Here is a 26,350-nt window from a genome sequence, read left to right as displayed (position 1 = left end):
TGCACCTATACTTGTGATTTTTTGATGAGCTCCCAGGCCACAGACACCTGTCGTACTATCCTCCAAGAATCATTGCACTCAAATCAGGGCAGGTTAACTGGGAAATTGACAAATTGCCCTTCTTAATGCGTAAAAGGAGGTATATGCCATATCATAACCTGTCCTTACTTTGAATCTCAGGTGGAAGGGCCATTGTTGAGTGATGGAATGTGGCTGGATAGTCTGCCAACTGAGGCAGAAAACTTGTATCAACAGTCGTGACATTTGGCAATCGAACTGCAGGTGGCTGATAGGCAAGGACCCTGTAATTCAGAGAAATAACAAGTAGTAAGCTTTTTCCATTAACATGAAGAGTGTTTAAAATAAGCCATTTAACACTTAACACAGCCATTGTTATTAAAAATTCCGTGAGGAAATGTATAATTTGTTGTGTACTCAAGACATATAGAAATTTTTAGATTTGAACCTTAGGATTTCTAGACTCAGTCTCCATCTTTGGCACTTGCTAACACCATAGTGGTAAAATAAATGGCCAATTTCTGACTTAAATATGAAATGGACTAAAATGTTTTCTTATTTAAAAAAAAGGAAAAAAAAACACTGACTTACGATAGTCACAGTGATCATTCGACTATTATGATGTGGAGGAGCCGGTATTGGACTAGGGTGGACAAAGTTAAAAATCACAACACCAAGTTATAGTCCAAAAGGTTTATTTGAAAGCACTAGCTTTTGGAGTGGGGCTCCTTCATCAAGTGGTTGTGGAGTATAAGATCATAAGACAGAATTTATAGCAAAAGATTATAGTTCAAAATTTGTGAGAAGATTTGTAGCTCGGGTGCTTATTGTTGTGGTTCTGTTTGCCGAGCTGGGAATGTGTGTTGCAGACGTTTCATCCCCTGTCTAGGTGACATCCTCAGTGCTTGGGAGCCTCCTGTGAAGCGCTTCTGCGATGCTTCCTCTGGCATTTATAGTGGTTTGTCTCTGCCGCTTCCGGTTGTCAGTTCCAGCTGTCCGCTGTAGTGGCCGGTATATTGCGTCCACGTCGAGGTGTTTGTTGATAGAATCTGTGGATGGGTGCTAAGGATAGCTGGTCATGTAGTTTTGTGGCTAGTCACGAAACTAGCCACAAAACGACACGACCAGCTATCCTTAGTAGCCACACACGCAGATGACAAGCAACATGAGTTTGACTGGGACAACACTACTATTATAGGACAAGCCAAACAGAGAACAGCCAGGGAATTCCTAGAGGCATGGCACTCATCCACAGATTCTATCAACAAACTCATTGACCTGGACCTAATATACTGGCCACTGCAGCAGACAGCTGGAACTGACAACCGGAAGCGGCAGAGACAAACCACTATAAATGCCAGAGGAAACATCACAGAAGCGCTTCACAGGAGGCTCCCAAGCACTGAGGATGTCACCTGGGCAGGGGACGAAACGTCTGCAACACAAATTCCCAGCTCGGCGAACAGAACCACAATAAAGATTATAGTGTCATACTGTGATATATTGAACACACCTGGATTGTTCAATCTTTCATCTTTTAGAATGGGTTGCAGATTTTGGTTTATTAATATGTAAACCCCAGAACTTCTTTTACATCACCTTCAAGATAACTTAAGGTTTTATAACAAAAGGTGACATCTCAGCTCAGACAATGCATTAAAGGTGTGAAGTCAGAGTCAGTCTGTATCCCAATCTTGAGTCAGACGTGTTCTATTTCTAGGTGTATGCATGCATAAGCGAGACAGAGAGCGCGGTAGACAGAGACAGAGGTTGAGAGAGAGAGTGAGAGAGCGCATATGAGAGATGGTCTGTGTGATTAGATTAGATTACTTACAGTGTGGAAACAGGCCCTTCGGCCCAACAAGTCCACACCGCCCCGCCGAAGCGCAACCCACCCATACCCCCTACATTTACCCTTTACCTAACACTACGGGCAATTTAGCATGGCCAATTCACCTGACCTGCACATCTTTGGACTGTGGGAGGAAACCGGAGCACCCGGAGGAAACCCACGCAGACACGGGGAGAATGTGCAAACTCTACACAGTCAGTCGCCTGAGGCGGGAATTGAACCCAGATCTCTGGAGCTGTGAGGCAGCAGTGCTCAGCAGTGTGCCACCGTGCTTGTGTGTGCACACATGATAGAGAGTATATAGTGTAGAAGGGTCGTCTGTAGTGTGACATGAACCCAAGATCCTGGTTAAGACCATCCTCATGGGAACTATATTTGGCTATCAGCCTCTGCTGGACCAGTCAACACATAATATTTTGTAAATTCCACTTTGGAAATAGAAGCAGTCTGACTGATGAACGGGATACAGACGGACTCTGACCTCACACTTTTAATGCATTGTCTAAGCTGAGATGTCACCTTTTGTTATAAAACCTTAAGTTATCTTGACAAGATGACTTAAAAGAAGTTCTGGGATTTACATATTAATGAACCAAAATCTGCAACCCATTCTAAATGAACAATCAGAGGGTTAGATAGGGTGGACAGGGAGAGCCTTTTTCCAAGTATGGGGACAGCAAACGCGAGGGGACACAACTTTAAAGTGAGGGGAGATAGGCATAAGACAGATGTCAGAGGTAGTTTCTTTACTCAGTAGTAAGGGTATGGAATGCTTTGCCTGTAACGGTAGTAGATTCGCCAAGTTTAAGTGCATTTAAGTCGTCATTGGACAGGCATATGGACGTACATGGAATAGTGTAGGTGGGATGGGCTTCAGATTAGTATGACAAGGTGGCGAAACATCGAGGGCCATAGGGCCTGTACTGCATGTAATGTTCTATGTAAGCCAGGTTTGTTCAATATATCACTATATGACACTGTAATCTTTTGCTATAAATTCTGTGTCTTATGTTCTTATACTCCACAACCACCTGGAGCAGCAACTAGTGCTTCCAAATAACCCTGTTGCACCTGTGGTGCTGTGCGATTTTTAACACTTGACTACTGGTTGAGCCAGTTCATGAAACCATCAATAAGCTAAACCAAGTATGAACCGAAATCAAATTGACTAAAACCAGTCACTCAAATCTGTACCTCCCATTTGAGTTACACCTTTTGGGATGAAAGTTACCGAGAAATCATCCAGTCTGGGGAGTTACAAGTGAAACAGAGGAGAACACATAGGAACTACCTTACAGGCGATATCTTTTGGGTAGGCAAAGAGAGAAAAAATGGGATTTCTTTTAAAAACTGGAAGGTTTGTTCTCTTTCACTCATCTGTCTCAAAAATATTTTGATTAAACAATTTGGACAATTTGTTGAGGACTCAAGATAATTTCAAATTTTGCTAATGTTGAGAATATACGTCACCAGTTAACCAACCATGATTTCATGTTAAATCTAGCATCAAGAAATGTTTTAAACTCCATGTCATGGACAGTCACTCCTTATAAACTTTCATACTTGTGCTCATGTGTGCACTTGAAGTTGCATTCCTTAGTAATAGAATTCCTCTCTTTCACTCACTTGTAATTGGCTCCTAAGAGTTGAATAGTACCGTTTTAATTAAAATCTGAGATAACTGAATTCAAAATAGTTTTGCAGCTATCCAATGGGAGGGGTTTCACTCCACCTCACATACACACTAGCACCTGATGACAGCAGGTGGTCAGTTACAATGCTGCATTTTCACCAGAAAATTATTTTCTATTCTCACGTGAAAAACGCATCAAGTGAACAATGAAAAGATGGTTGGCCGCATCTGCAGAATCATGGTACAGCAACAACAGCTACAGGAACAAAGATCCAGAAGAAATAAAAACACCTCTTGCCTGCAAAAATCATCTGTTAAGAATAACAATGCAATATACATCTTACTAACCCTTTGCTGGCAGTGTCCTCTGTATCTGCTGGATATAAGCACCTCTTCTTTAGTGGAGGTTCTGTCTCCTCATCAGAAGACGAACTTTCAATGGTGAGATCTATAACCTCAACCTTCTTGTTGATATTTGCTTCACTGGTTGGCACTGCAGAAGCAGTCTTGTTAGTTACGTTTGGAGTTGCTGGAATTAGAAAACAAATGTGATGCAATAGGAAAATAACAAGGGAAGGAGGTAAAGGTTGGAATTCTAAAATAAAACTTGAAAATAGAAATATGTAGCATGTCAATTGCCAACTGTGAAAAATAATCAGTCTGTCTGACATTTCAGATGTATATCTTTCATCAGAAATAAATCAAAATTTCTTATTCCTACAGATGACAAATATATTCATTTTTGTTTTTATAAGTGAACAGGTCTCAGTTTTAAAATGATCAAAGGCTTGCTAAGATGCTGATTGCCAAGATAAGTAGTTTTTAAAAAATGCCTCGTATTCTTTCCATCCTATTCTCCCACATTAAATATCATTCTCTGATCAAGAGAGCAGGCAAATTGTTTAACACATCTGGACAATCCTGATTTGCAAATGTCATTAGACTGTACACTCCGAGCAACTTTTTTTTCAATTGCAGAGTACCAGCCTGGATAAGAACAGAAGAATAAGGAGCAATAGTTGATCAGCTTCTTCCAGAAAACAAAAATTAAAACAGCAGAGTCTGGAGGTGACAAAGGCTTGGGTGGAGGGTGATGCTATGGAGATGGATGAAAGTGACATCTATGAGATGATTTAGAATTGAAACCTCAAATAGGTCCCTGAAGTTCAAAATAGTCCCATGCAACCCGAGACAAAGCTCCAGGAAAGGGGGAAGGAAAGTTTGATTCAAGGTACAAAGGGATTTTCTTACGAGAGGTTGAGTAGCTTGGGGTGGTACTCATTGGAGTTGAGGAGAATGACAGAAGACCCATTAAAACATTCAATTCATAGGGGGCTTTACAGGGTAAATGCAGAGAGGTTGTTTCCCATTGTGGGACAGTCTAGGGCACCATGACAATCTCAGAGTAGGGGGCCACCTATTTAACACAGAGGAGGAATTTCTTCTCTCAGAAAGTAGTGAATGTGTAGATTCTTTACCACAAAGGGCTCTTGAGATTGGGTCATTAAGTACATTTGAAACAGAGATGGACAGATCTTTTAATCAGGAAGGGAATGGAAGAATACATGGATAAGGCGCAAAGTGGAGTTCAGGATTATAATGTCAGCCATTGGATCACTGAATGGCAGAGTAGGCTCAATAAGCCAAATGGCCTACACATCCCTTTAAATTTACTGTCTTAGGAAATGGTGGCGAGGGCATGAAGCCGAGATAGAGGTCAAAGACAATAACTTTGAGCTTTCCAATATAGACTAAATCATTCCTATATTTTCCTCGTCAGTCTTTCATTCTGTACTCTCCACAGGCACCCGATTGCTCAAGCCTCTAATGTTTACACACCAATCTTAAAAACAAATCCTGCACCTTCCAAACATTTGCCTTGCTAATCTAACAAAGTCCTCAAAATATAAAAAAAAAGCTCTTTTTTAAACTGTCACACTTTGTTCAATCTCCACAAACTTCTCTAACTTTGCCATATCTGTTCCTCTGACTTGACTATTTCTGTATACAGTTCCTCCTTTTGCTGCCTCAATAGTGGCGCTGCCTTCAGTTGCCAGGTTCAACTCAAAATTTTCTCCCATTTCCTCCTCTTTTAATCCTCATCCTTTTTAAAAGATTATATAGACACACTTCTAAGTACATCTTCTTTGTATCAGTACCTCTTTTCCACATACCTCGTCAAAGTAACTAGAGCCTCTAACTAGTGAAACCACTACAGCAATGCCAATAATTAAATAAATGTTGAAGGTTTGAGACAGATTACATGCTAATTTGAAGGAACACTCTATAGATCACAGACTGTAGAAGATTGTTTGATGTAATATGCTGAATGAACCAATGTTTTAGCATCCAATTTGACTATATTTCTTTAGCAAGGAAACCTGTGCATCTCTTTTGCTGGCATGCCAAATTCTCACCATTACACTTCAATGAATCACAGCACAATAAAGAATAAAAAACGTAATGAACTCAAATAACCACCGTCTGCTAATTATGTAGATTGGCTCAAGGCAATATAGTCAGTTATGAAAAAGTAGAAAAATGAGCATTAAAAAAGTGTGCTTGCACTATTTTTCTGGCTAATTTAACCCCCAGACTTATAATGTATCAAATTACATAAACATTAAGAAAGCAATAATAAACACTTAACATTGAAATCACTCTCCAGAGAAAGTATCCACACATCTCAGAACTCACATGAAAGTTCAACTTTTGTACATTGAGAGTTGGGTAGTTTTAAAGATTCCTTTTTGGGCCTCATCGGACACCAGGAGCCATCTTCTTGGAATTTAATCTCATCTACATCTGTGCAAGAATTCAGGATTTCCATAAACAGACTGGAAGAGAAAACTAAGAGTTACTGCAATATTAATATTAATAGTTGAAATCTAAAATACCATCAACCAAAGCTTAAATATTTCACTTTCCACACCCAGACAGGGCACCTCTTATTCTACAAAGGAGAAAGAAAAGGGTTATACTAATGAGCATACTGCCACTACTCCCTGATAGTGAATTTTGGCATTACCAATATCATCTTGTTACGGACCTGTCTGTGGCACAAATCTAAAATACACAAACACCGGACAACCTGCAATTGTGTACAGATTTTAATATAATACATCTCAATTACTTAAAAGATACAAAAATTTGAGGGGTCTTGAATGCATATGGATTGGAGTTCGCACATTCTCCCGGTTTCTGCATGGGTTTCCTCCGTGTTCCAGTTTCTCCTATAGTCAAAATATGTGCAGTTTAGATAGATTGGCCACAGCAAAGTGCCTCGTTGTGTTCAGGGATGAGTAGGCTACGTGAGTTAGCCATGGTAAATACAGGGTTACTGGGATGCTGGTGGGGTTGGGTCTGAATGGGATGCTCTTTGGAGAATCAGTGTAGAGTTGACGGGCTGAATGATCTATTTTCACACAGTAGAGACTTAACGGTTCTATGACTGGGTGTTTCCTCTTATGGATGAATTGAGAAATAGTCACAGTTTAAAAATAAGTGCTTGTCCATTTAAAACCGACGAGGCAAAAAAAAAAGAGGATCATGAATCATTAGGCAAAAATGGAGGACAACATATGCTGGAACCCAGAGTTTAGATCATAGTGGTGCTGGTAAAGCACAGGTCAGGCAGCATCCGAGGAGCAGGAAAATCGACGTTTCAGGCAAAAGCCCTTAATCAGGAATAGAGGCAGGGTGCCTCCAGGGTCCTACCTGCCATTCTTCTTCCAGGAGCAGATAGGTGGGAAGAAGATTGGCAGGTAGGACCCTGAAGTCACCCTGCCTCTATTCCTGATGAAGGACTTTTGCCTGAAATGTCGATTTTCCTGCTCCTCGGATGCTGCCTGACCTGCTGTGCTTTGCCAGCACCACTCTGATCTAAAATCATGAATCATTAGAACTTTCTTTGCATAAAAGGTGGTGAAGTAGAGAATGTAAGATTACTGGCATAGGCAGGAATGTGGATTTGAAGTTACAATCAGATTGCCATGATCTTATTGAATCATAGAGCAGAATCAAGGGGCTAAATGATCTACTCCTGTACCTTATTTATATGCTCCCAAGACACTTCACAGGAGTATTATAAAACAAAAATTGATAGTGAGCTACAGAGAAAGATGATGCCCTAGACAAATGATCAAAATTTGAGAAAAAAATACGTTTTGAAGAATATCTTAAAAGAGGAAAAGGGGGTAGTGAGATAATTTAAGAAATGAGTTTCACAGTTTTGGGCTTTGCAACAGATGGCACACCTAATGATGGTGAAGAGACTAAAATTACACAGATGAAGTTCAAGACACTCGGATAAGAACAATGCAAGTACTTCAAAAGGGTTAATGGCTCCATGATATTACAAAAATTAAAAAGGGCAAGGCGACAGAGGGATTTGGAATTGGACTGAGATGAGCATTTTAAGATCGAAGAATTATCCCGATAATACTCAAAATCACAGGCAACAGCAAATGAATCACCAACAATTGGATTTAGGAAGCATTTATAGCACAATAAAATGCCCCAAGACACTATGCATAGGAAAGAGAATGACCAAGCAGGTGATTTAAGAGAACTACCTTAGTGATTAATACCAAATGGCAAGTGTTGAGGATTGCTTTTTGCCTTAAAAAGGCAGGAGAAGTAGCTAATGACTTGAGACAAGTGCTCAAGGAGCACAATCAATCTGGCTGAAAACTCTTAAGAGAATGTGAGAAGGGCATACAGAGGGACCGACAGATGAAGGTCAACTGCGTGTATCCAGGAAATCAAGTTACACAGAAGTAAAATGGGATACAGGTATTTAACATTGGAAAAGATTTTGACTCATGCTGGAGACACGCTAATTTAAATGAGTTGTTATGCGATGTGGGTAGATTCAATTTTAGAAAAGTGTATTGCCATTTTGTGCTGGTCATTAGGAAAAAGACAGATGAACCAGGGCAGAGTGGAGTGAAGTTGTTAGAGGTAGCTGGGATTGGCCTTACTCTAAAGGAAGATGTTAGAATAGTAATAAACATAGGCTGTGAAGTGAGAGTCACAACATTCCTCTATGTGAGGATTTTAGCTGGCCACCTTATAGGGAGATCCAGGAGGTAGTACTGAAGGAGTCTCAGCCCTTGAGTTCATCTAACAGCTTTGAGATTCTTGCTCCCTGTGTGGATGAGAGTGGGAGCTGTAGGGAAGATAAGCAAATTGACTATAGCATCATATTACAAGGAATCATTCGGGCGAGGGAGAAAAGAGAAATGCGATTGTAATCGGGCATAGCGTGGTCACAAGGAATAGACACTGTTCACTGTGGTCAGGATCCAGTGTCCCAAAAACTGCATTGCATGCTTGGTGTCCAGGATCAGGATATCTCATTTAGGCTGCAGATGAACTTGGATTGGGGAGGCAAGATCCAGTTGTCGTGGTGCACAGAGGCACCAGCAGTATAAAGAGAAACACAAAATGCCATGCATCTAGAAACGTGGCATTCCAACCAGAACTCCATCAACAAACATATTGACTTGGACCCGATTTACCATCCCCTGAAAAAAAGAAAGAACAGGAAATAACATCACCATAGGAAATGGCATCACCAACCCAAAGAAATCCAAACATATAAACAGAAAGCAGGAATCATCAGCAATGCTTCGTCTAGAAGCTCACTGAACATGTTACTTAGTATGGTGTCAAAATGTCTGAACATGAACCTTGCAGCTCAGTGAGCAAGCCTACATCCAGTAGTCAAGATGTGGGCAAGAAAATAAATCAGGAGACAGAAAAGGCATGCAAGAAAGGCACCATTACAATAATCATGGGGGACTTCAATATGCAGATGGACTTGGAAATTCAGGTTGGTAGCAGACCTCAAGAAAAAGGAATTTGTGGAATGTTTATGAGAGCTTTTTTGGAGCAGCTTGTGATACAGCCCACTAGGGAAGAGGCAATTCTGGATTTGGTGATGTGTAATGGGGCAGACTTGATTAGGGAGTTTAAACTGAACAAACTCTTAAAGGGCAGTGACCATAATATGATAGAATTCACCCTGCATTTTGAGAGGGAGAAGCTGGAAACAGATGTAACAGTATAATAAAGGTAACTACAAAGACATGAGGGAGCAGAAGGCCAGAGTTGATTGGAAAAGAAGCCTAGCAGGGAAGATGGTGGAGCAACAATGGGAGGAGCTTTTCAGGAGGAACAGCAGAAATTCGTCGCAAGGAAGAAGAAACATACTAAGTGGGGAGCAAAGCAGCCATGGCTGACAAGGGAAGTCAGTGTATGCTTTTGCTTTTATGCTGTCAATGTAGTAAAAGTTAGCAGGTAGCCATAGACTGAGAAACCTTTAAAAACCAGCACAGGATAACTAAAGAAAAGATGAAATATGAGGGTAAGCTAGCTAGATATATCAACCTAAGAGATAGGCAAGAGGACATTGAACCACTGGAAAATGAGGCTGGGAATAAAGAAATAGTGGAGGAACTAAACAGGTACTTTGCATCAGTTTTCATTGTGAAAGACACCAGCAACATACCAGAACTTCAAAGGAAGTCAGGGTGCAGGATTCAGTGTCGTAGCCATCACGGAGGAGAAAGTGTTAGGGGAACTGAAAGGTCTGAAGGTGGATAAATCACCCAGATTGGATGGACTGTATCCCAAGATACTGAAGTGAGATAGCTAAAGAAATTATAGCGACATCTTTCAGGAATCACTGGAGTTAGGGACAGTCCCAGAGGACTGGCAAATGGCTAATGAAACACTCTTGCTTAAGAGGGAGGCAGGAGACAGGAAATTATAGACTAGTTAGCCTGTTTTGGTTGTTGGAAAGATTTGACAGTCCATTAAGGATAAGATTACAGAGTACTTGGAAGTGCATGGTAAAAGTCAGGTTAAGTTGGCAGCTAGGAAGGCAAATGGAATATTAGCAGTCATTTCAAGAGGGCTAGAATACAAGATCAAAGATGTAGCCTTGAGGATGTATAAAGTTTTGGTCAGACCTCATTGTAATATTATAAGCGGTTTTTGGCCCTGTATCTACAACGGATATGCTAGTATTCTGAGGGGAGGCTTGCAAGAATGATCACAGGGGAGAAAAGACTCATTACGTGAGGAGCAGTTGAGGACTATGGGTCTGTAACTCGACAGAGTTTAGAAGGATACTGGTAGGAGAGACTAGGAACCAAAGGCAAAGAGTGAGAATGAAGGGATGATCCTTTAGAACGGAGACAAGGAGTGTGAATCTGTGGTACACATTGCCACAGACAGCTGTAAAGGCCATGTAATTGAGCGCAATTAAGACAAAGATAGATGGGCCCTTGATTAGCAAGGAGATCAACAGTTATAGAGTCATAGAGACGTACAGCATGGAAACAGACCCTTCGGTCCAACCCGTCCATGCCGACCACATATCCCAACCTAATCTAGTACCATCTGCCAGCACCCGGCCCAAGAAAGCAGGAGAGTGGGGGTTGAGAAACATATCAACTGTGACTGAATGGGGCCGTAAGGCTTAAGGAGTTGAATAGTCTACTCTTAATCTTAACTTTTGACTAAACAAAACTCAAAAATTTATTCTATATTTCTACAAATAATATGGTAGACTAATGGAGAAAGTGAAGTCACATGGTGTGCAGGGTGTTCTAGCTAGGTAGTTGAAGAACTGGTTGAGCAACAAGAGACAGACAGTAGTATTTGAAGGGAGTTTCTCGAAATGGAGAAAGGTGACCAGAGGTGTTCCACAGGGGTCAGTGTTGGGGCCACTGTTGTTTGTAATATACATAAATGATCTGGAAGAGGGCACTGTTGGTATGATCAGCAAGTTTGCAGATGACATGAAGATTGGAGTAGATGACATGGAGTAGCAGAAAGCATAAAGGACTGTCAAAGAATACAGGAGGATATAGATAGACTGGAGAGTTGGGCGGAAAAGTGGCAGATGGATTTCAATCTAGACAAATGTGAAGTGATGCATTTAGGCAAGACTAATTCTAGAGCAAATTATACAATGAACGGAAGAGCCTTGGGAAAAGTTGATGGGCAGAGAGATCTGGGAGTGCAGGTCCATTGTACCCTGAAGGTTGCTGCACAGGTGGATATTGTGGTCAAGGAGGCATATAGTATGCTTGCTTTCATTGGATGGGGTGTTGAGTATAAGAGCTGGCAAGTCATGTTAAAATTGTACAGGACGTTGGTTCGGCCGCAATTGGAATATTGTGTACAGTCTGGTCGCCACATTACCAAAAGGGTGTGAATGCTTTGGAGAGGGTGCAGAGAAGGATTACGAGGATGTTGCCTGCATGGAAGGTGCTAGCTATGAAGAGAGGTTGAGTAGGTTAGGTTTATTTTCATTAGAACAAAGGAGATTGAGGGGAGACCTGATTGAGGTTTACAAAATCATGAAGGGTATAGACAGGATGGATAGAGACAAGCTTTTTCCCCAAGGTGAAGGATTCAGTAACGAGAGGTCATGCTTTCAGAGTGAGGGGTGGAAAGTTTAAGGGGGATACACGCAGCAAGTACTTCACACAGAGGGTGGTGGGCGTTTGGAACGAGTTGCTAGCAGAGGTGGTAGAGGCAGGCACGGTAGATTCATTTAAGATGCGCCTGGACAGATGCATGAGTAAGTGGGGAGCAGATGGATACAGATGCTTAGGAACTGACCGACAGGTTTAAACAGTACATTTGGATCGGCTCAGGCTTGGAGGGCCGAAGGGACTGTTTCTAGGCTGTAAATTTTCTTTGCACAAAATATTTAGGGGAGTCAGTGGTGTAGCAGTAAGGTTGCTGGACCAGTAATCCAAAACCAATGGTTAAAGTTTTGGAGACATGGGTTTGAATCTGACCATGGTAAATGGTCAAACTTCAATTCATTAAAATTCTGGAATAGAAATCTAGCCTAATGGCAACAATATAACAACTATTGATTGTTATCAAAACCCGACTGGTTCACCAGTGTCCTTTAGTAAATCTATTAATAACAGTAACTCTGCCAGCTTTTCCTGGTTCTATCCAACATATGACTCTGGATCCATGGTAATGTGGTTGACTCTTAACTGCTTCCGTGACAATAAAGAATGGCCTCGTCAGTGATGCCCACACCCCATGAATCAATTAAATGAAAATAAAATGCCAAATTAGATATAACAATTATTGTTCCATTTATGCCTTTGCACTATTTTCAAGCCTTGTTTCTTGAAGAAACAGATGACCTCCATAACGGATTGACTTTTTTCATCTGTTTAATATCTACCTACAACAGGGTAAAAACAAAGACCGCAGATGCTAGAAACCAGATTTTAGATTAGAGTGGTGCTGGAAAAGCACAGCAGTTCAGGCAGCATCCGAAGAGCAGGAAAATCGACATTTCGGGCAAAAGCCCTTCATCAGGACTAGAGGCAGGACGGAGAGACAAATGAGAGGAAGGTTGGGGTGGGGAGAAAGTAGCATAGAAAGTACAATGGGTGAATGAAGGTGGGGATGCAGGTGATAGGTCAGAGAGGAGGGTGGAGTGGATAGGTGGAAAGGAAGATAGGCAGGTAGGGCAAGTCATGGGGACAGTGCTGAGCTGGAAGTTTGGAACTAGGGTGAGGTGGGGGGGGGGAAAGGGGAAATGAGGAAACTGTTGAAGTCCACATTGATGCCCTAGGGTTGAAGTGTTCCGAGGCAGAAAATGAGGCGTTCTTCCTCCAGGCATTAGGTTGTGAGGGAGCAGTGGTGAAGGAGGCCCAGGACCTCTATGTCCTTGGCTGAATGGGAGGGGGAGTTGAAATGTTTGGCCACAGGGCGGTGTAGTTGATTGGTGCGGGTGTCCCAGAGATGTTCCCTAAAGCACTCTGCAAGGAGGCGTCCAGTCTCCCCAGTGTAGAGGAGACCACATCGGGAACAATGGATACAATAAATTATATTGGTGGATGTGCAGGTAAAACTTTGATGAATGTGGAAGGCTCCCTTGGGGCCTTGGATGGAGGAGAGTGGAATGTGTTGGTGAATGTGTTTCAGCCTGACCATTTACCTGGACCATCTCTGACACCTCCCTCCCCTTCCTGGAACTCTCCATCTCCATTAATGACGACCGACTTGACACTGACATTTTTTTACAAACCCACCGACTCCCACAGCTACCTGGATTACACCTCTTCCTACCCTATCTCCTGCAAAAATGCCATCCCGTATTCCCAATTCCTCAGACTCCGCCGTATCTGCTCCCAGGAGGACCAGTTCCACCACAGAACACACCAGATGGCCTCCTTCTTTAGAGACCGCAATTTCCCTTCCCACATGGTTAAAAAAGCCCTCCAATGCATCTCGTCCACATCCCGTACCTCCGCCTTCAGACCCCACCCCACCAACCGTAACAAGGATAGAACCCCCCCGGTGCTCACCTTACACCCTACCAACCTTTGCATAAACCAAATCATCCGCCAACATTTCCGCCACCTCCAAACGGACCCCACCACCAGGGATATATTTCCCTCCCCACCCCTTTCCGCCTTCCACAAAGACCGTTCCCTCCGTGACTACCTGGTCAGATCTACGCCGCCCCCCCCCCCAAAAAACCCACTCTCCCATCCTGGCACCTTCCCCTGCCACCGCAGGAATTGCAAAACCTGTGCCCACAAATGCAGCTAACACGTACACTTAGGTAAAAGTCAAATTTTTGAGTGCAATTTTGTGAGTCAAAGATAAGTAGTAAATTTTACACAGGTAATGTTTTTGAGCAGCTTACTTTCTATTAAAACACACCTGCCTGGCACACCTCATGGTTCTCAAAAGAATCCACAAGGTAATGGGGAAAGGACCACCCACACCAACCACTTGTTCTTTCTCTTTCTCTCTTGGATTCTATTTTAACACCCTGCGATAGGAAGTGGAAGCACCCGCTGTTACAATGTTTCTCAGGGGACAGGTGAAGAAAAAAAAGAATAACGACTGCACTATTTGAAAATGTCACGCTGATGGCCCCCAGCCCCTTACGTAACCTTTATTGCAGGGGAATCTGAACTAGGTCAGTATTCACTAGCACCTAATTGACAAGGGCTGAGCCTCCTTTCTGAAGGAAGGCCGAGGTACAACGATTAAGGACCTAAGATCCAAATATTTATTTATTTTATGCTCACTCTAGCAGTTCGTCCCTGGATTCTATTGCTATGTTAATTTTTTTGTTACTTTTTTATCTGTAAGCTTCTGCATATCAGGTAGGAACTGGACAGAGTATGGCAAGTATAATTTTTCTGAAATGGATAATGAATTGAGTTTTTCAATATATCTGCAGAAGTTATAATTCAGTTCTGAACCTTCTAGACTTTGATCCCTTTAAAAGCAGGGTCCATATTTGGGATGTGAGCATTTCTGGTGAGGCAGCATTTGTTGCCTATCCTTAATTACTCTGGAGAAGGTGGCAGCAGCTACCTTCCTGAACTAATGCAGTTGTTAGGTATACAGACACCCACAGTGCTGTTAGACTTAGACACAGCAATAATGATGGAACATTAATATGGTTCCCGGTCAGAATAGTGAGAGACTGGAGGGGAACTTACTAAAATGTATAAGATCTTGAAGGGACATTTCAGAGTGGATACAGGAAGATGCTTCCGCTGGTGATGGGAGACTAAAATTTAAGAAGTGGTTTTACTTTTAAGACAGAAGACAACATTTTTCTCTGAGGGTCAATAGTGTAGAATTCTCTTCCCCAGAAGTTAATGGAGAGCAGTGTTTAAATTTATCCATGGCTGAAATAAATAGATTTTAGATAAACCAAAGTCATCAAAGGTTATGGTATAGACAGGAGAATGGATGTAAAAGAACAGCTAAATAGCCCACAATCCACAACTGTGGAGCAGACCCAAAGGGTCAAATGTCCTTCTCCTATGAGGTATATGAAAACCTACTTTAAGCTAAAAATCATGGAATCAAGTTTCATTAGATTGATTTTTACACTAGTATATACAACATTTCTCTACTAACTCCAAAGCATTATATAATTTCTGCAACCTATTAAAAATTCATTTCTCTATTCCTGAATCTTGTGGAAAATTCAAGAGACAGTTTTGTTTTAAAAAGGTTGTACTGAATCAATTTTGATGCTAATGGTCTGGACATACCCATCTATTATTAAACTATCATAGGATGCCTTTTTATCACACACTGGACAAATCCACGTGGGCTTCTTTTCATTCATCTGAAGATAGAGGGCAGCATCGAAGCATTGTAGATGTGTACAGGTGACTGCACGGCAAGGGACTATCAGCCGCATCTTCCCCAACTATAAAATAAAAAATAAATCGAGGGTAACTTATTAATACTCTTAAAAGGGTTACTGGAACTCAATACTGAACCAAACCTGTAATGTCTGCGCTTGTGAAATTAAATGATTATGTCTACTTTAATCATGATAATAAAACTAGTTAGTTTAGGTAAGGGGTAAATGTAGGGGTATGGGTGGGTTGCGCTTCGGCAGGTTGGTGTGGACTTGTTGGGCCGAAGGGCCTGTTTCCACACTGTAATGTAATCTGCAATCCTACACTTATTTATAATGAAATTGAGCAATGTGAAATATTGGGGAAAAGAAATATGAAAGAAAATTATACAAAATTTAATTTTGAACTTTTAAGCCATTATCTAACATGTAGGAAAATTGGAAACTACAAAAAAATCTTTTGAAAACACACTAACATAACAACATTTTTCAATTTCTCTTATAAAAAACATTTATAATTCCAAATAGCAAAACATTCTTTTGTAAAAGACCTGGGAGGTAAATCTCTGCAAGGAGAACTTATGCTAGCTTACAAAGTCAAAAGAATCCTTGCCACAAATATTTGCCCAGATCACAGCATATTCCACAGAACTTTGCTTTTTAAAAAAAAACGACTATTTCAAAGCTTCACGTAACTCGCACAATAAAAGCAAGAATACAGAGCACAGAGTCCAATGTGTGCTTGCTTGAGGAATGAAGAAGAAAAGCATTGCTTAATGACCCCCCCCCCATTTCCTAACTAAACCCTGATCAAATAACACATTTATGAGACTTACGGGACACATCAACGAAACTCTTAGGCTTGTAGTTGCAATCTCGCTATCAGGATCTGCAGTCAGCTTTTCTTTAACTATTGAAAAGACAAGTTGAGAAATGGTCACAATTGTAGCAGAGTTATTGGCAGTTTACAAAAGATTGAATTTGGGTTGCTAATTTTGAGTAATGTAATTGAAGGAAAAGTTCATCAAAATGGTTTTCTAATTGATTATTAGGATAAATTCAAGTTTCTTTGGCTGATTGCTTTGGTAAAAGTACCACTGCAGTTTTTTTCACCTTATATAATCTCAAACAACTTTCCTTACTTGATCACACTAGCCAGAAGATTACCATTAAATAGCTAATGTAATAAATGCCAATCTTTGTAGTTTCAAAAAGAGAGAGTTATTTAAAAAGGGTTCAACTAAAAGTCTGATGGACAGCTCGACGTATATTGCATCTGTAAATACACACTTAATTACAGGCTGTCCTTGTGATTTTCAAGTCCCATGCTTTCTAAACTGAAATACACTGAGTAATTTTTGTTAATTTTGTCATTTCTCTGGGATATAAATTCCTCTCGTTAAGTTAATTATTTAATACCATAAAACCTTGAAAAGCAAAAAGAAAGACTGTTTTTCAAGTGCAAATAGAAACTGCCTTTGATGGAAACAGCAGTAAGAACGAACTTTCAAGGAAGGCTTCCATTCTCACTGAAGTTAAAAGCTTGTGCAACAAGGTGCAAAAGTCAGCATATTGAAAAGGCAGGGAGACAATAAAAGCCACACAGTTTCTAATTAGACCAAAATGAGACTTTTGTGAAACAGAACTCAATAGAACATAAAACATTCTAATGGCAAAACATCTTCCACCAGCACCCTGGTGAAGACAAGGCTCCTTGAAATCTGTAAATAATGAGTTAACAGGAGCCACTCTGGCAGCCAACTGCATTTCTCTACCAGAGTTATACTTAGACAGTGGTATCCTGGAGTCGTAGTAAAACTGGAAACAATGGGTATCGGGTGGCAAACTCTCCAGTGGTTGGAGTTATACCTAGAGTTACATATAGGAAGATGGTTGTGATTGTTGGAGGTCAATCCTCTTGGTTCCAGGACACCTCTGCAGGAACTCCTCAGGATAGTATCCTAGGTTCAAATCGCTTTCAGCTGTTTCATCAACCACAAGGTCAGAAGTGGGGATATTCAGCACCATTCACGAATCCTCAGAAACTGAAGCAGTTCAAGTTCAAATGCAACAAGGTCCAGACAATATCCAGGCTTGGACTGACATGTAGCATTTGTACCACACAACCTCCAGGCAATGACCATCGCACCTCATTGCTGAAGAAGGGCTTATGCCTTTGATTCTCCTGCTCCTCAGATGCTGCCTGACCTGCTGTATTTTTCCAGCACCACACTCTCAACTCTGATAAGAGGTAATCTAAACACTGTCCCTTGACATTCAAAAGTGTTACCATCACTGAGTTCATCAACTATCAACATCCTTGGGGTTACCATTGACCAGAAACTTAACTGGACTCACTACATAAACAGTGACTACAAGAGCAGATCAGAGGCTAGGAATACTCCTGCTCGTAACTCACCTCCTCAATCCTCAAAGCCTGCCCACCATTGAGAAGTCAGGAGAGTGACAAAATACTCACTTGCCTGGATGGATGCAGCTCAAACACACAAGAAGCCTGATATCATCTAGGAAAAAGCATCCTGCATGATTGCCACATCTACAAACATCCACTACCGCCCGACACCTCAGTAGCAGCAGTGTGTACGATTTACAAAATGCGCTCCAGAAAGATTGGATTAGATTCCCTATAGTGTGGAAACAGGCCCTTAGGCCCAACCAGTCCACAATGACTCTCCGAAGAAGAACCCACCCAGACCCATTTCCCTCTGACTAATGCACCTAACATTATGGGCAATTTAGTATGGCCAATTCACCTGATCTGCACATCTTTGGACTGTGGGAGGATTCCGGAGCACCCGGAAGAAACCCATGCAGACACAGGGAGAACGTGCAAACTCCACACAGAGATGCCAGAGGCTGGAATCGAACCTGGGACCCTGGTGCTGTGAGGCAGCAGTGCTAACTACTGAGCCACTCAGCAAAGTACCTGAGACAGCACTTTCCAGACTCACTACCATTGCATTCTAGAAGGACAAGGGTAGCAAATGGATGGGAAATACCACCTGCAATTTCCCATCCAAGTCACTCACCATCCTGACTTGGAAATATATTGCCATTCTTTCACTGTCACTGGATCAAAATCCTGGAATTCCCTAAAAGCATTGAGTCTACCTACAGCACAAGGAACAAAGAAAATTACAATGCAGGAACAGGCCCTTCGTCCCTCCAAGCCTGTGCCAATCCAGAAACCTGTCGCCTACTTTTCAAAAATCTGTATCCCTCTGCTCCATGCCCATTCATGTATTTGCCCAGATACATCTTAAATGATAATGTTTGAGAAGATTTGTAGCTCAGGTGGAAGTTTGTAAGTTTGGTCGCTGAGCTGGTAGGTTTGTTCTCAGAAGTTATGACACCAAGCCAGGTAACATCAGTGAGCTTGCATTGAAGCGCTGGTGTTCTGTCCTGCTTCCTATTGTGTGTCTTGGTCTGTTAAAGGTGGGTGATATCATTTCTGGTTCTTTTTCTCAGTGGTTGGCAAATAGGGTCCAATTCAATGTGTTTATTGATAGAGTTCTGGTTTGAATGTCAAATCTCTAGGGTTTCTCATGTGTTTCTCTATTTAGCCTGTTCTAGGATGGATGTGTTGTCTCAGTCCAAGTGGATCCTAGGACAGGCTAAACAGAGACACGCACAGAAATTCCTAGAGGCCTGGCATTCAAACCGGAACGCCATCAATAAACACATTGATTTGGATCCCATTTATCAACTCCCGAAAAAGAACATGAAATGATATCGCCCACCTTTACAGACCAGACACACAAATAGAAAGTGGGACAAGAACACCAGCATTTCAACAGAGACTCACTGATGATGTTACCTAGCATGGTGATGGACCATCTGAGAACAAAGCTACCAGCTCAGCAGGCAAAATTAAAACCTGAACATCTCAAACGATGTTATCGTTCCCATCTCTACCACCTCTGCTGGCAACACATTCCAGGCACCTACCACCCTCTGTGTAAAGAACTTTCCACGTATATCTCCCTTAAACTATTCCCCTCTCAACCTGAACTCATGACTCCTAATAACTGAGTCACCCAATCTGGGAAAAAGCTTTTTGTTATCCACCCTGTCTATACCTCTCATGATTTTGTAGACCTCAATCAGGTCCCTCCTTCAACCTTTGTCTTTCTAATGAAAATAATTCTAATCTACTCAAGCTCTCTTCATAGCTAGTGTCCTCCATACTCCAACACTCTGGTGAACCTCCTCCACACCCTCTCCAAACATCCACATCCTTATGGTAACGTGGCGACCAGAACTGTACACATTATTCCAAATGTGGCCAAACCAAAGTCCTATACAACTATAACATGACCTGTCAACTCTTGTATTTAATACCCCGGCAATGAAGGAAAGCATGCCGTATACCTTCTTGACCACTATCGACCTGCTTTGCCACCTTCACCTGAATATCCAGATCTCTCTGTACATCAATTTTCCCCAGGGCTTTTCCATTTACTGTATAGTTCACTCTTGAATTGGATCTTCCAAAATGCATCACCTCACATTTGGCCAGACTGAACTTCATCTGCCAGTTTTCTCCATCAGTCCAACTCTCTAATTTATCGATATTCTGCTGCATTCTATGACAGTCCCCATTCACTATCTGCTACTCCACCAATCCTAGTGTCATCTGCAAACCTGCTAATCAGACCATCTATACCTTCCTCCAGATCATTTATGTATATCACAAACAACAGCACGGATCCTTGTGGAACACCACTGGTCACGGTTCTCCATTTTGAGAAACTCCCTTCCACTACTATTGTCTTCAAAGTTTGGGAGAAGATTTGTAGCTCGGGTGCTCGTTGTTGTGGTTCTGTTCGCCGAGCTGGAAATTTTTGTTGCATACTACTATTGTCTCCTGTTGCCCAGCCAGTTCTCTATCCATCTAGCTAGTATATCCTGGACCCATGCAACTTTACTTTCTCCACCAGCCTACCATGGAGAACCTTATCAAATGCCATACTGAAGTCCATGTATATGATATCTACAGCTCTTCCCACAATCAACTTTGTCACTTCCTCAAAAGATTCTAAGTTGTTAAGACATGACCTTCCCTGCAAAAAAACCATGTTGCCAATCATTTTGGAAGAAAATGGAGAAGCCCATTTTCTTCCAAAATGAATAGATCCTATCCCTCAGTATTTTCTCCAGCAGCTTCCCTACCACTAACATCAGGCTCACTGGCCTATAATTACCTGGATTATCTTTGCTACCTTTCTTAAACAAGGGGTCAACATTAGCATTTTTCATTCCTCCAGGATCTCTCACACGTTCAAGAATGCTGCAAAGATATCTGTTTAGGCCCAGCTATTTCCTCTCTTGCTTCCCTCAGTAACCTGTGATAGATCCCATCCAGACCCGGGGTCTCATCCACCTTAATGCCTTTTAGAATAACCAACACTTCCTCCCTCCTTATGCCAACTTGACCTAGAGTAATCAAACATCTATCCCTAACCTCAACATCCGTCATGTACCTCTCCTCAGTGAATACCGATGCAAAGTACTCATTAAGAATCTCACCTATTTTCTGACTCCATGCATAGCTTTCATCCTTTATATACAAATAAGACTTTAGGATTTTCTTTAACCCTGTTACTAAAGATATTTCATGACCCCTTTTAGCCCTCTTAATTCCTCGATTCAGATTGGTCCTACTTTCCTGTTATTCTTCCAAAGCTTCGTCTGTTTTCAGATCCCTAGACGTTATATATGCTTCTTTTTTCCCTTAGCTAGTCTCACAATTTCACCTGTCATCCATGGTTCCCTAATCTTACCATTCTACCCCACATTTTCACTGGGACATGTCTGCACTGCACTCTAATCAACCTCTTGAAAAGCCACCCATATTCCCATATATCAAATGTGGATTTATACTCAAACAGCAGCTCGCAATCGACATTGCCCAGCTCCTGCCGAATTTTGCTATAGTTGACCTTCCCCCAGTTTAGCACTCTTCCTTTAGGACTATTCTCATCTTTGTCAATGACTATTTTAAAACGTACGGAATTGTGATCACGACCAAAGTAATCCACTGCTGAAACTTCAAATCACCTTGCCGGGCTCATTCCCCAACACCTGGTCCATTATGGCCCCTTCCCAAGTTAGATTATTTACATGCTGCTCTATAAAACCCTCATGGATGCTCCTTACAAATTCTGCTTCATCTAAACCTCTAACACGAAGTGAATCCCAGTCAACATCAGAAAAATTAAAATCTCCCATCACCACCACCACCTGTTGCTCATATCTTTTCATAATCTGTTTACATATTTGTACCTGTATCTCACGCTCGCTGTTGGGAGGCCTGTAGTACAGTCTCAACATTGTTACCGTACCCTTCCTATTTCTGACCACTGTCTCTATTGCCTCATTGCTTGAGTCCTCCATACTGCCTTCCTTCAGCACAACTGTAATATCCTCCCTGACCAGTAATGCAACTCCTCCATCCTTTTTATCTCTCTCTCTATCCCACCTGAAGCATCTATATTGTGAAATATTTAGTTACCAATCATGCCCTTCCCTCAACCAAGTTTCAGTAATAGCAATAACATCATACTCCCAGGTACTAATCCAAGCCCTACATTCATCTGCTTTACCTACTACCCTTCTTGCATTAAAACAAGCGCACCTCAGACCACTATTTATCAACTACTCCCTGCCTACTCTTCCCTTTAGTCACACCGACTTCATTATCTGGTTCCTGCAGCTTTTAGTTATTACCTCTTCACCATCCACTAACCTCCTCATTTGGTTCCCTTCCCCCTGCCACATTAGTTTAAACCTTCCCCAGCAGTGTTAGCAAAAGCATCCCCTAGGACATTAGTTCCAGTCCGGCTCAAGTGTAGACTGTCCAATTGTAATAGTCCCACCTCTCCCAGAACTGGTCCCAATGTTCCAAAAATCTGAACCCTTCCCTCCTGCCCCATCTCTCAAGTCACTCATTCATCCTGCCTATTCTTTCATTTCTACTAGCATGTGGCAATAGTAGCAATCCTGAGATATTATCTCTGAGGTCCTACTTTATAAACTCCTTAAATTATGCTTATAGGACTTTATCCTGTTTATTACCTATATCATTGGTGCCTATGGGCATCACGGCAGCTGGCTGTTCACCCTCCCCCTTCAGAATGTCCCGCAGCCGATATGAGACATCCCTGACCCATGCACCTGGGAGGCAACACACCATTCAGGCGTTTTGTTTTCGACCATAGAACCCCTAACTACTCCAAATACAAGTGAATCCCCTATGACATAGGGAACGTTACAGCACATATACAGGCTCTTCGGCCCTTGATGTTGCACCAACCTGTGAAAATAATCTGATGCCCGTCTAACATACATATGGATAATAATGGAATGGCGTTCCCTCCGGGACTACCTGGTCAGGTACAAGCCTCCCTACGACCCACCCTCCCATCCTGGCACTTGCCCCTGCCACCGCAGGAACTGTAAAATCTGTGCCCACACCTTCTCCCTCACCTCTATCCAAGGCCCTAAAAGAGCCTTCCACATCCAAAGTTTTACCTGCACATCCACTAATATCATTTATTGTATCCGTTGCTCCCGATGAGGTCTCCTCTACACTGGGGAGACTGGGCACCTCCAAGCAGAGCGCTTTAGGAAACATCTCCGAGACACCCGCACCAATCAACCACACCGCCCCGTGGCCCAACATTTCAACTCCCCCTCCCACTCTGCCGAGGACATGGAGGTCCTGGGCCTCCTTCACCGCCGCTCCCTCACCACCAGACGCCTGGAGGAAGAACGCCTCATCATCTTCCACCTCGGAACATTTCAACCCCCGGGCATCAATGTGGACTTCAACAGCTTCCTCATTTCCACTTCCCCCACCTCATCGTAGTTTCAAACTTCCAGCTCAGCACTGTCCCCATGACTTGTCCGACCTGCCTAGCTCCTTTTCCACCTATCCACTCCACCCTCTCCTCCCTGACCTATCACCTTCATCTCCTCCCCCACTCACCCATTGTACTCGATGCTACTCTCTCCCCAGTGTATGTCCAATGCCCATTTAAACACCCTTAACATCGGCGAGTCTACTTTTATTGCAGGCAGGCCATTCCTCATCCCTACTAAGTAAAGAAACTATCCTTAATATCTGTCCTAAACAGGCCCTTCGGCCTCAAGTTAAAGCTATGTCCCCTCGTGTTAGCTTTCACCATCTGAGGAAAAAGGGTCTCACTGTCCATCTCATCTAACCATCTGGATTATCGATTAAATCACCTCTCAACCTTATTCTCACCAACAAAAACAGCCTCAGTTCCCTCAGTCTTTCCTTGCAAGACCTTTCTACCATACCAGGCAACATCCTAGTAAATCTCCTCTGAACCTTTTCCAAAGCTTTCACGTCCTTCCTATAATGCGGTGACCAAAACTGTACACAGTGGCTCAGTGGTTAGCACTGTTGTCTCACAGCGCCAAGAACCTGGCTTCGATTCCAGCCTAGGGCAACTGTGTGTGTGGAATTTGCACATTCTCCCCCTGTCCGTGTGGGTTTCTTCTGGGTGTCCCGGTTTCCTCCCACAGTCCAAAGATGTGCAGATCAGGTGAATTGTCCATGTTAAATTGCCCATAGTGTTAGATGCATTAGTCAGAGGGGAATGGGTCTGGGTGGGTTACTCTTCGGAGGGTCAGTGTGGACTTGTTGGGCCAAAGGGCACGTTTCCACACTGTAGGGAATCTAATCATACTCCAGGCACGGCCTTACCAGTGTCTTGCACAGCTGAAGCATAACCTCGTGGTTCCGAAACTCAATCCAGCTACCAATAAACAGCAATACACCATATGCCTTCTTAACAAGCCTATCAACCTGGTTGGCAACTTACAGGGATTTGTGCACCTGGACACCGATCTCTCTATTCATCTACCCTGCCAAGAATTTTACATTAAGCTCAGTACTCTGCATTCTTGTTACTTCTTTCGAAGTGAACTACCTCACTTTTCTACATTAAACTCCATTTGCTACTTCTCAGCTCAGCATCTTATGCCCCCCCTCTGTAACCCACAACATCCTTCAGCACTATCCACAGTTCTGCCTACCTTAGTGTCACCTGCAAATTTACTAACCCACCCTTCTATGCACACATCCAGATCATTTATACAACTTACAAACAGCAGTGGCCCCAAAACTGATCCTTGTGGCACACCACAGGTAACTGAACTCTAGGATGAACATTTCCCATCAACCACCAGGTTTGAAAGAAGTCAGAGGGTGGTGGTTGATGGGAAATGTTCATCCTGGAGTTCAGTTACCAATATCTGATCCAAACTGCTAAATCATCTTCAATCCTGAACTCCGTATTTTGTGCAATAGCCCAAGTGTGGAACCTTATCAAACACCTAACTCAAGTTCATATACACCACATCAACAACTTTACCTTCATCCATCTGTTGTCACCATCTCAAAGAACTCAGCAAGGTTAGTTAGGCAGAACCTACCCTTAACAAAACCGTGTTGACCATCCCTAATCAAATTATTCCTTTCTAGATGCTTATGAATCCTATCTCTTATGACCTTTTCCAACACCTTACCCACAACTGATGTAAGCTCACTGACCTGTAATTACTAGAGTTCTCCTGACTCCCCATCTTAAACAAGGGAACAACATTTGCTGTCCTCAAATCTTCTGGCAATAATCCAGTCGACAATGATGACAGAAAGATTAAAGACAAAGGCTTTGCAATCTCCTCCCTGACTTCCCAGAGAGTTCAAGGATAAATCCCATCCGTCCCAGGGGTTTGATCTATTTTCAAATCTTCCAAAATTGTTAAAACCTCCTCTTTGTCAACCACAATTCTATCTAATCGAGTCGCCTATATCTCCGTATTCTCACTAACATTGGAAAATGGCAATGTAAATACTGACTGAAAGTATTCATTAAGTGCTTCCCCTATGTCCTCAGATTCCACACACAACTTCTCACTCCTGTCTTTGATTGGCCCTAATCTTACTCTAGTCATTCTTTTATTCCTGATGTACCGATAGAAAGCCTTTAGGTTTTCCTATCTGCCAACAACTTCTCATGTTCCCTCCTGGTTCTTCTTAGCTCTCTTTAGATCTTTTCTGGCCAACTTACAACTCTCAAGCCATCTAACTGAGATTTCACTCATCTTCACATAAGCCTTCTTCTTTCTCTTGACAAGAGCTTTAACCTCTTTAGTAAACCATGGCTCCCTTTCTCAACAGCTACCTCCCTGCCTCATACATGGCAGATACAGCAAAATTATTTGCTATACTAAGGAACTTTAGAACAAGACAATATAATTTTAAGATAGAACTGGGCTAATTTTCCCCCATTGAGTATAGCAGTTGGGATGTCACATTGCAGCTGTACAGGACACTGGAATACAGTGTTCAATTCTGGTCTCCCTGTTGTAGGAAAAACATTGTTAAATTTGAAAGGGCTCAACAAAGATTGACAAGGATGTTGCTAGGATTGGGAGCAGCTGAATATGCTGAGGCTAGATTCCCTGCAGCGTCACAGGCTGAAGGGTACCCTTGTAGATATTTATAAAATAATGAGGGGAGAAAGGTGAATTCCCCAGGGTAGGGGAGTCCAAAACTAGAGTGCATAGGTTTAAGGGAAGGAATTTAAAATGGACCCAAGGGGCAACTTTTTCATGC

General features: G+C 42.2%; 2 protein-coding genes across 9 annotated transcripts in view; one reads left to right on the top strand and one right to left on the bottom strand.

Moving 5' to 3' along the window:
* Positions 1-26,350, top strand: part of katnal2 (katanin p60 subunit A-like 2) — a 206,408-nt gene that overhangs the window by 32,301 nt on the left and 147,757 nt on the right. The gene's annotated exons all lie outside the window — the stretch shown is intronic.
* Positions 1-26,350, bottom strand: part of pias2 (protein inhibitor of activated STAT, 2) — a 95,657-nt gene that overhangs the window by 32,048 nt on the left and 37,259 nt on the right. For all 5 annotated transcript variants that reach the window (XM_043715166.2, XM_043715240.2, XM_087990883.1 and 2 more), the window contains 5 exons: positions 16,515-16,588; positions 15,584-15,744; positions 6,201-6,340; positions 3,852-4,032; positions 169-302 (listed from right to left, as the gene is read on the bottom strand). In XM_043715166.2, the coding sequence (XP_043571101.2) occupies positions 169-302; positions 3,852-4,032; positions 6,201-6,340; positions 15,584-15,744; positions 16,515-16,588 (690 nt within the window). The remainder of the gene's footprint in view (positions 1-168; positions 303-3,851; positions 4,033-6,200; positions 6,341-15,583; positions 15,745-16,514; positions 16,589-26,350) is intronic.

This window comes from Chiloscyllium plagiosum, unplaced genomic scaffold (assembly GCF_037043375.1).
Source record: "Chiloscyllium plagiosum isolate Xiang-an unplaced genomic scaffold, Cpla_swu_hap1 HiC_scaffold_1, whole genome shotgun sequence".
Taxonomy (NCBI): domain Eukaryota; kingdom Metazoa; phylum Chordata; class Chondrichthyes; order Orectolobiformes; family Hemiscylliidae; genus Chiloscyllium; species Chiloscyllium plagiosum.
The sequence above is the reverse complement of the archived record's forward strand: the minus strand, read 5'-3'. Positions and strand labels throughout refer to the sequence as shown.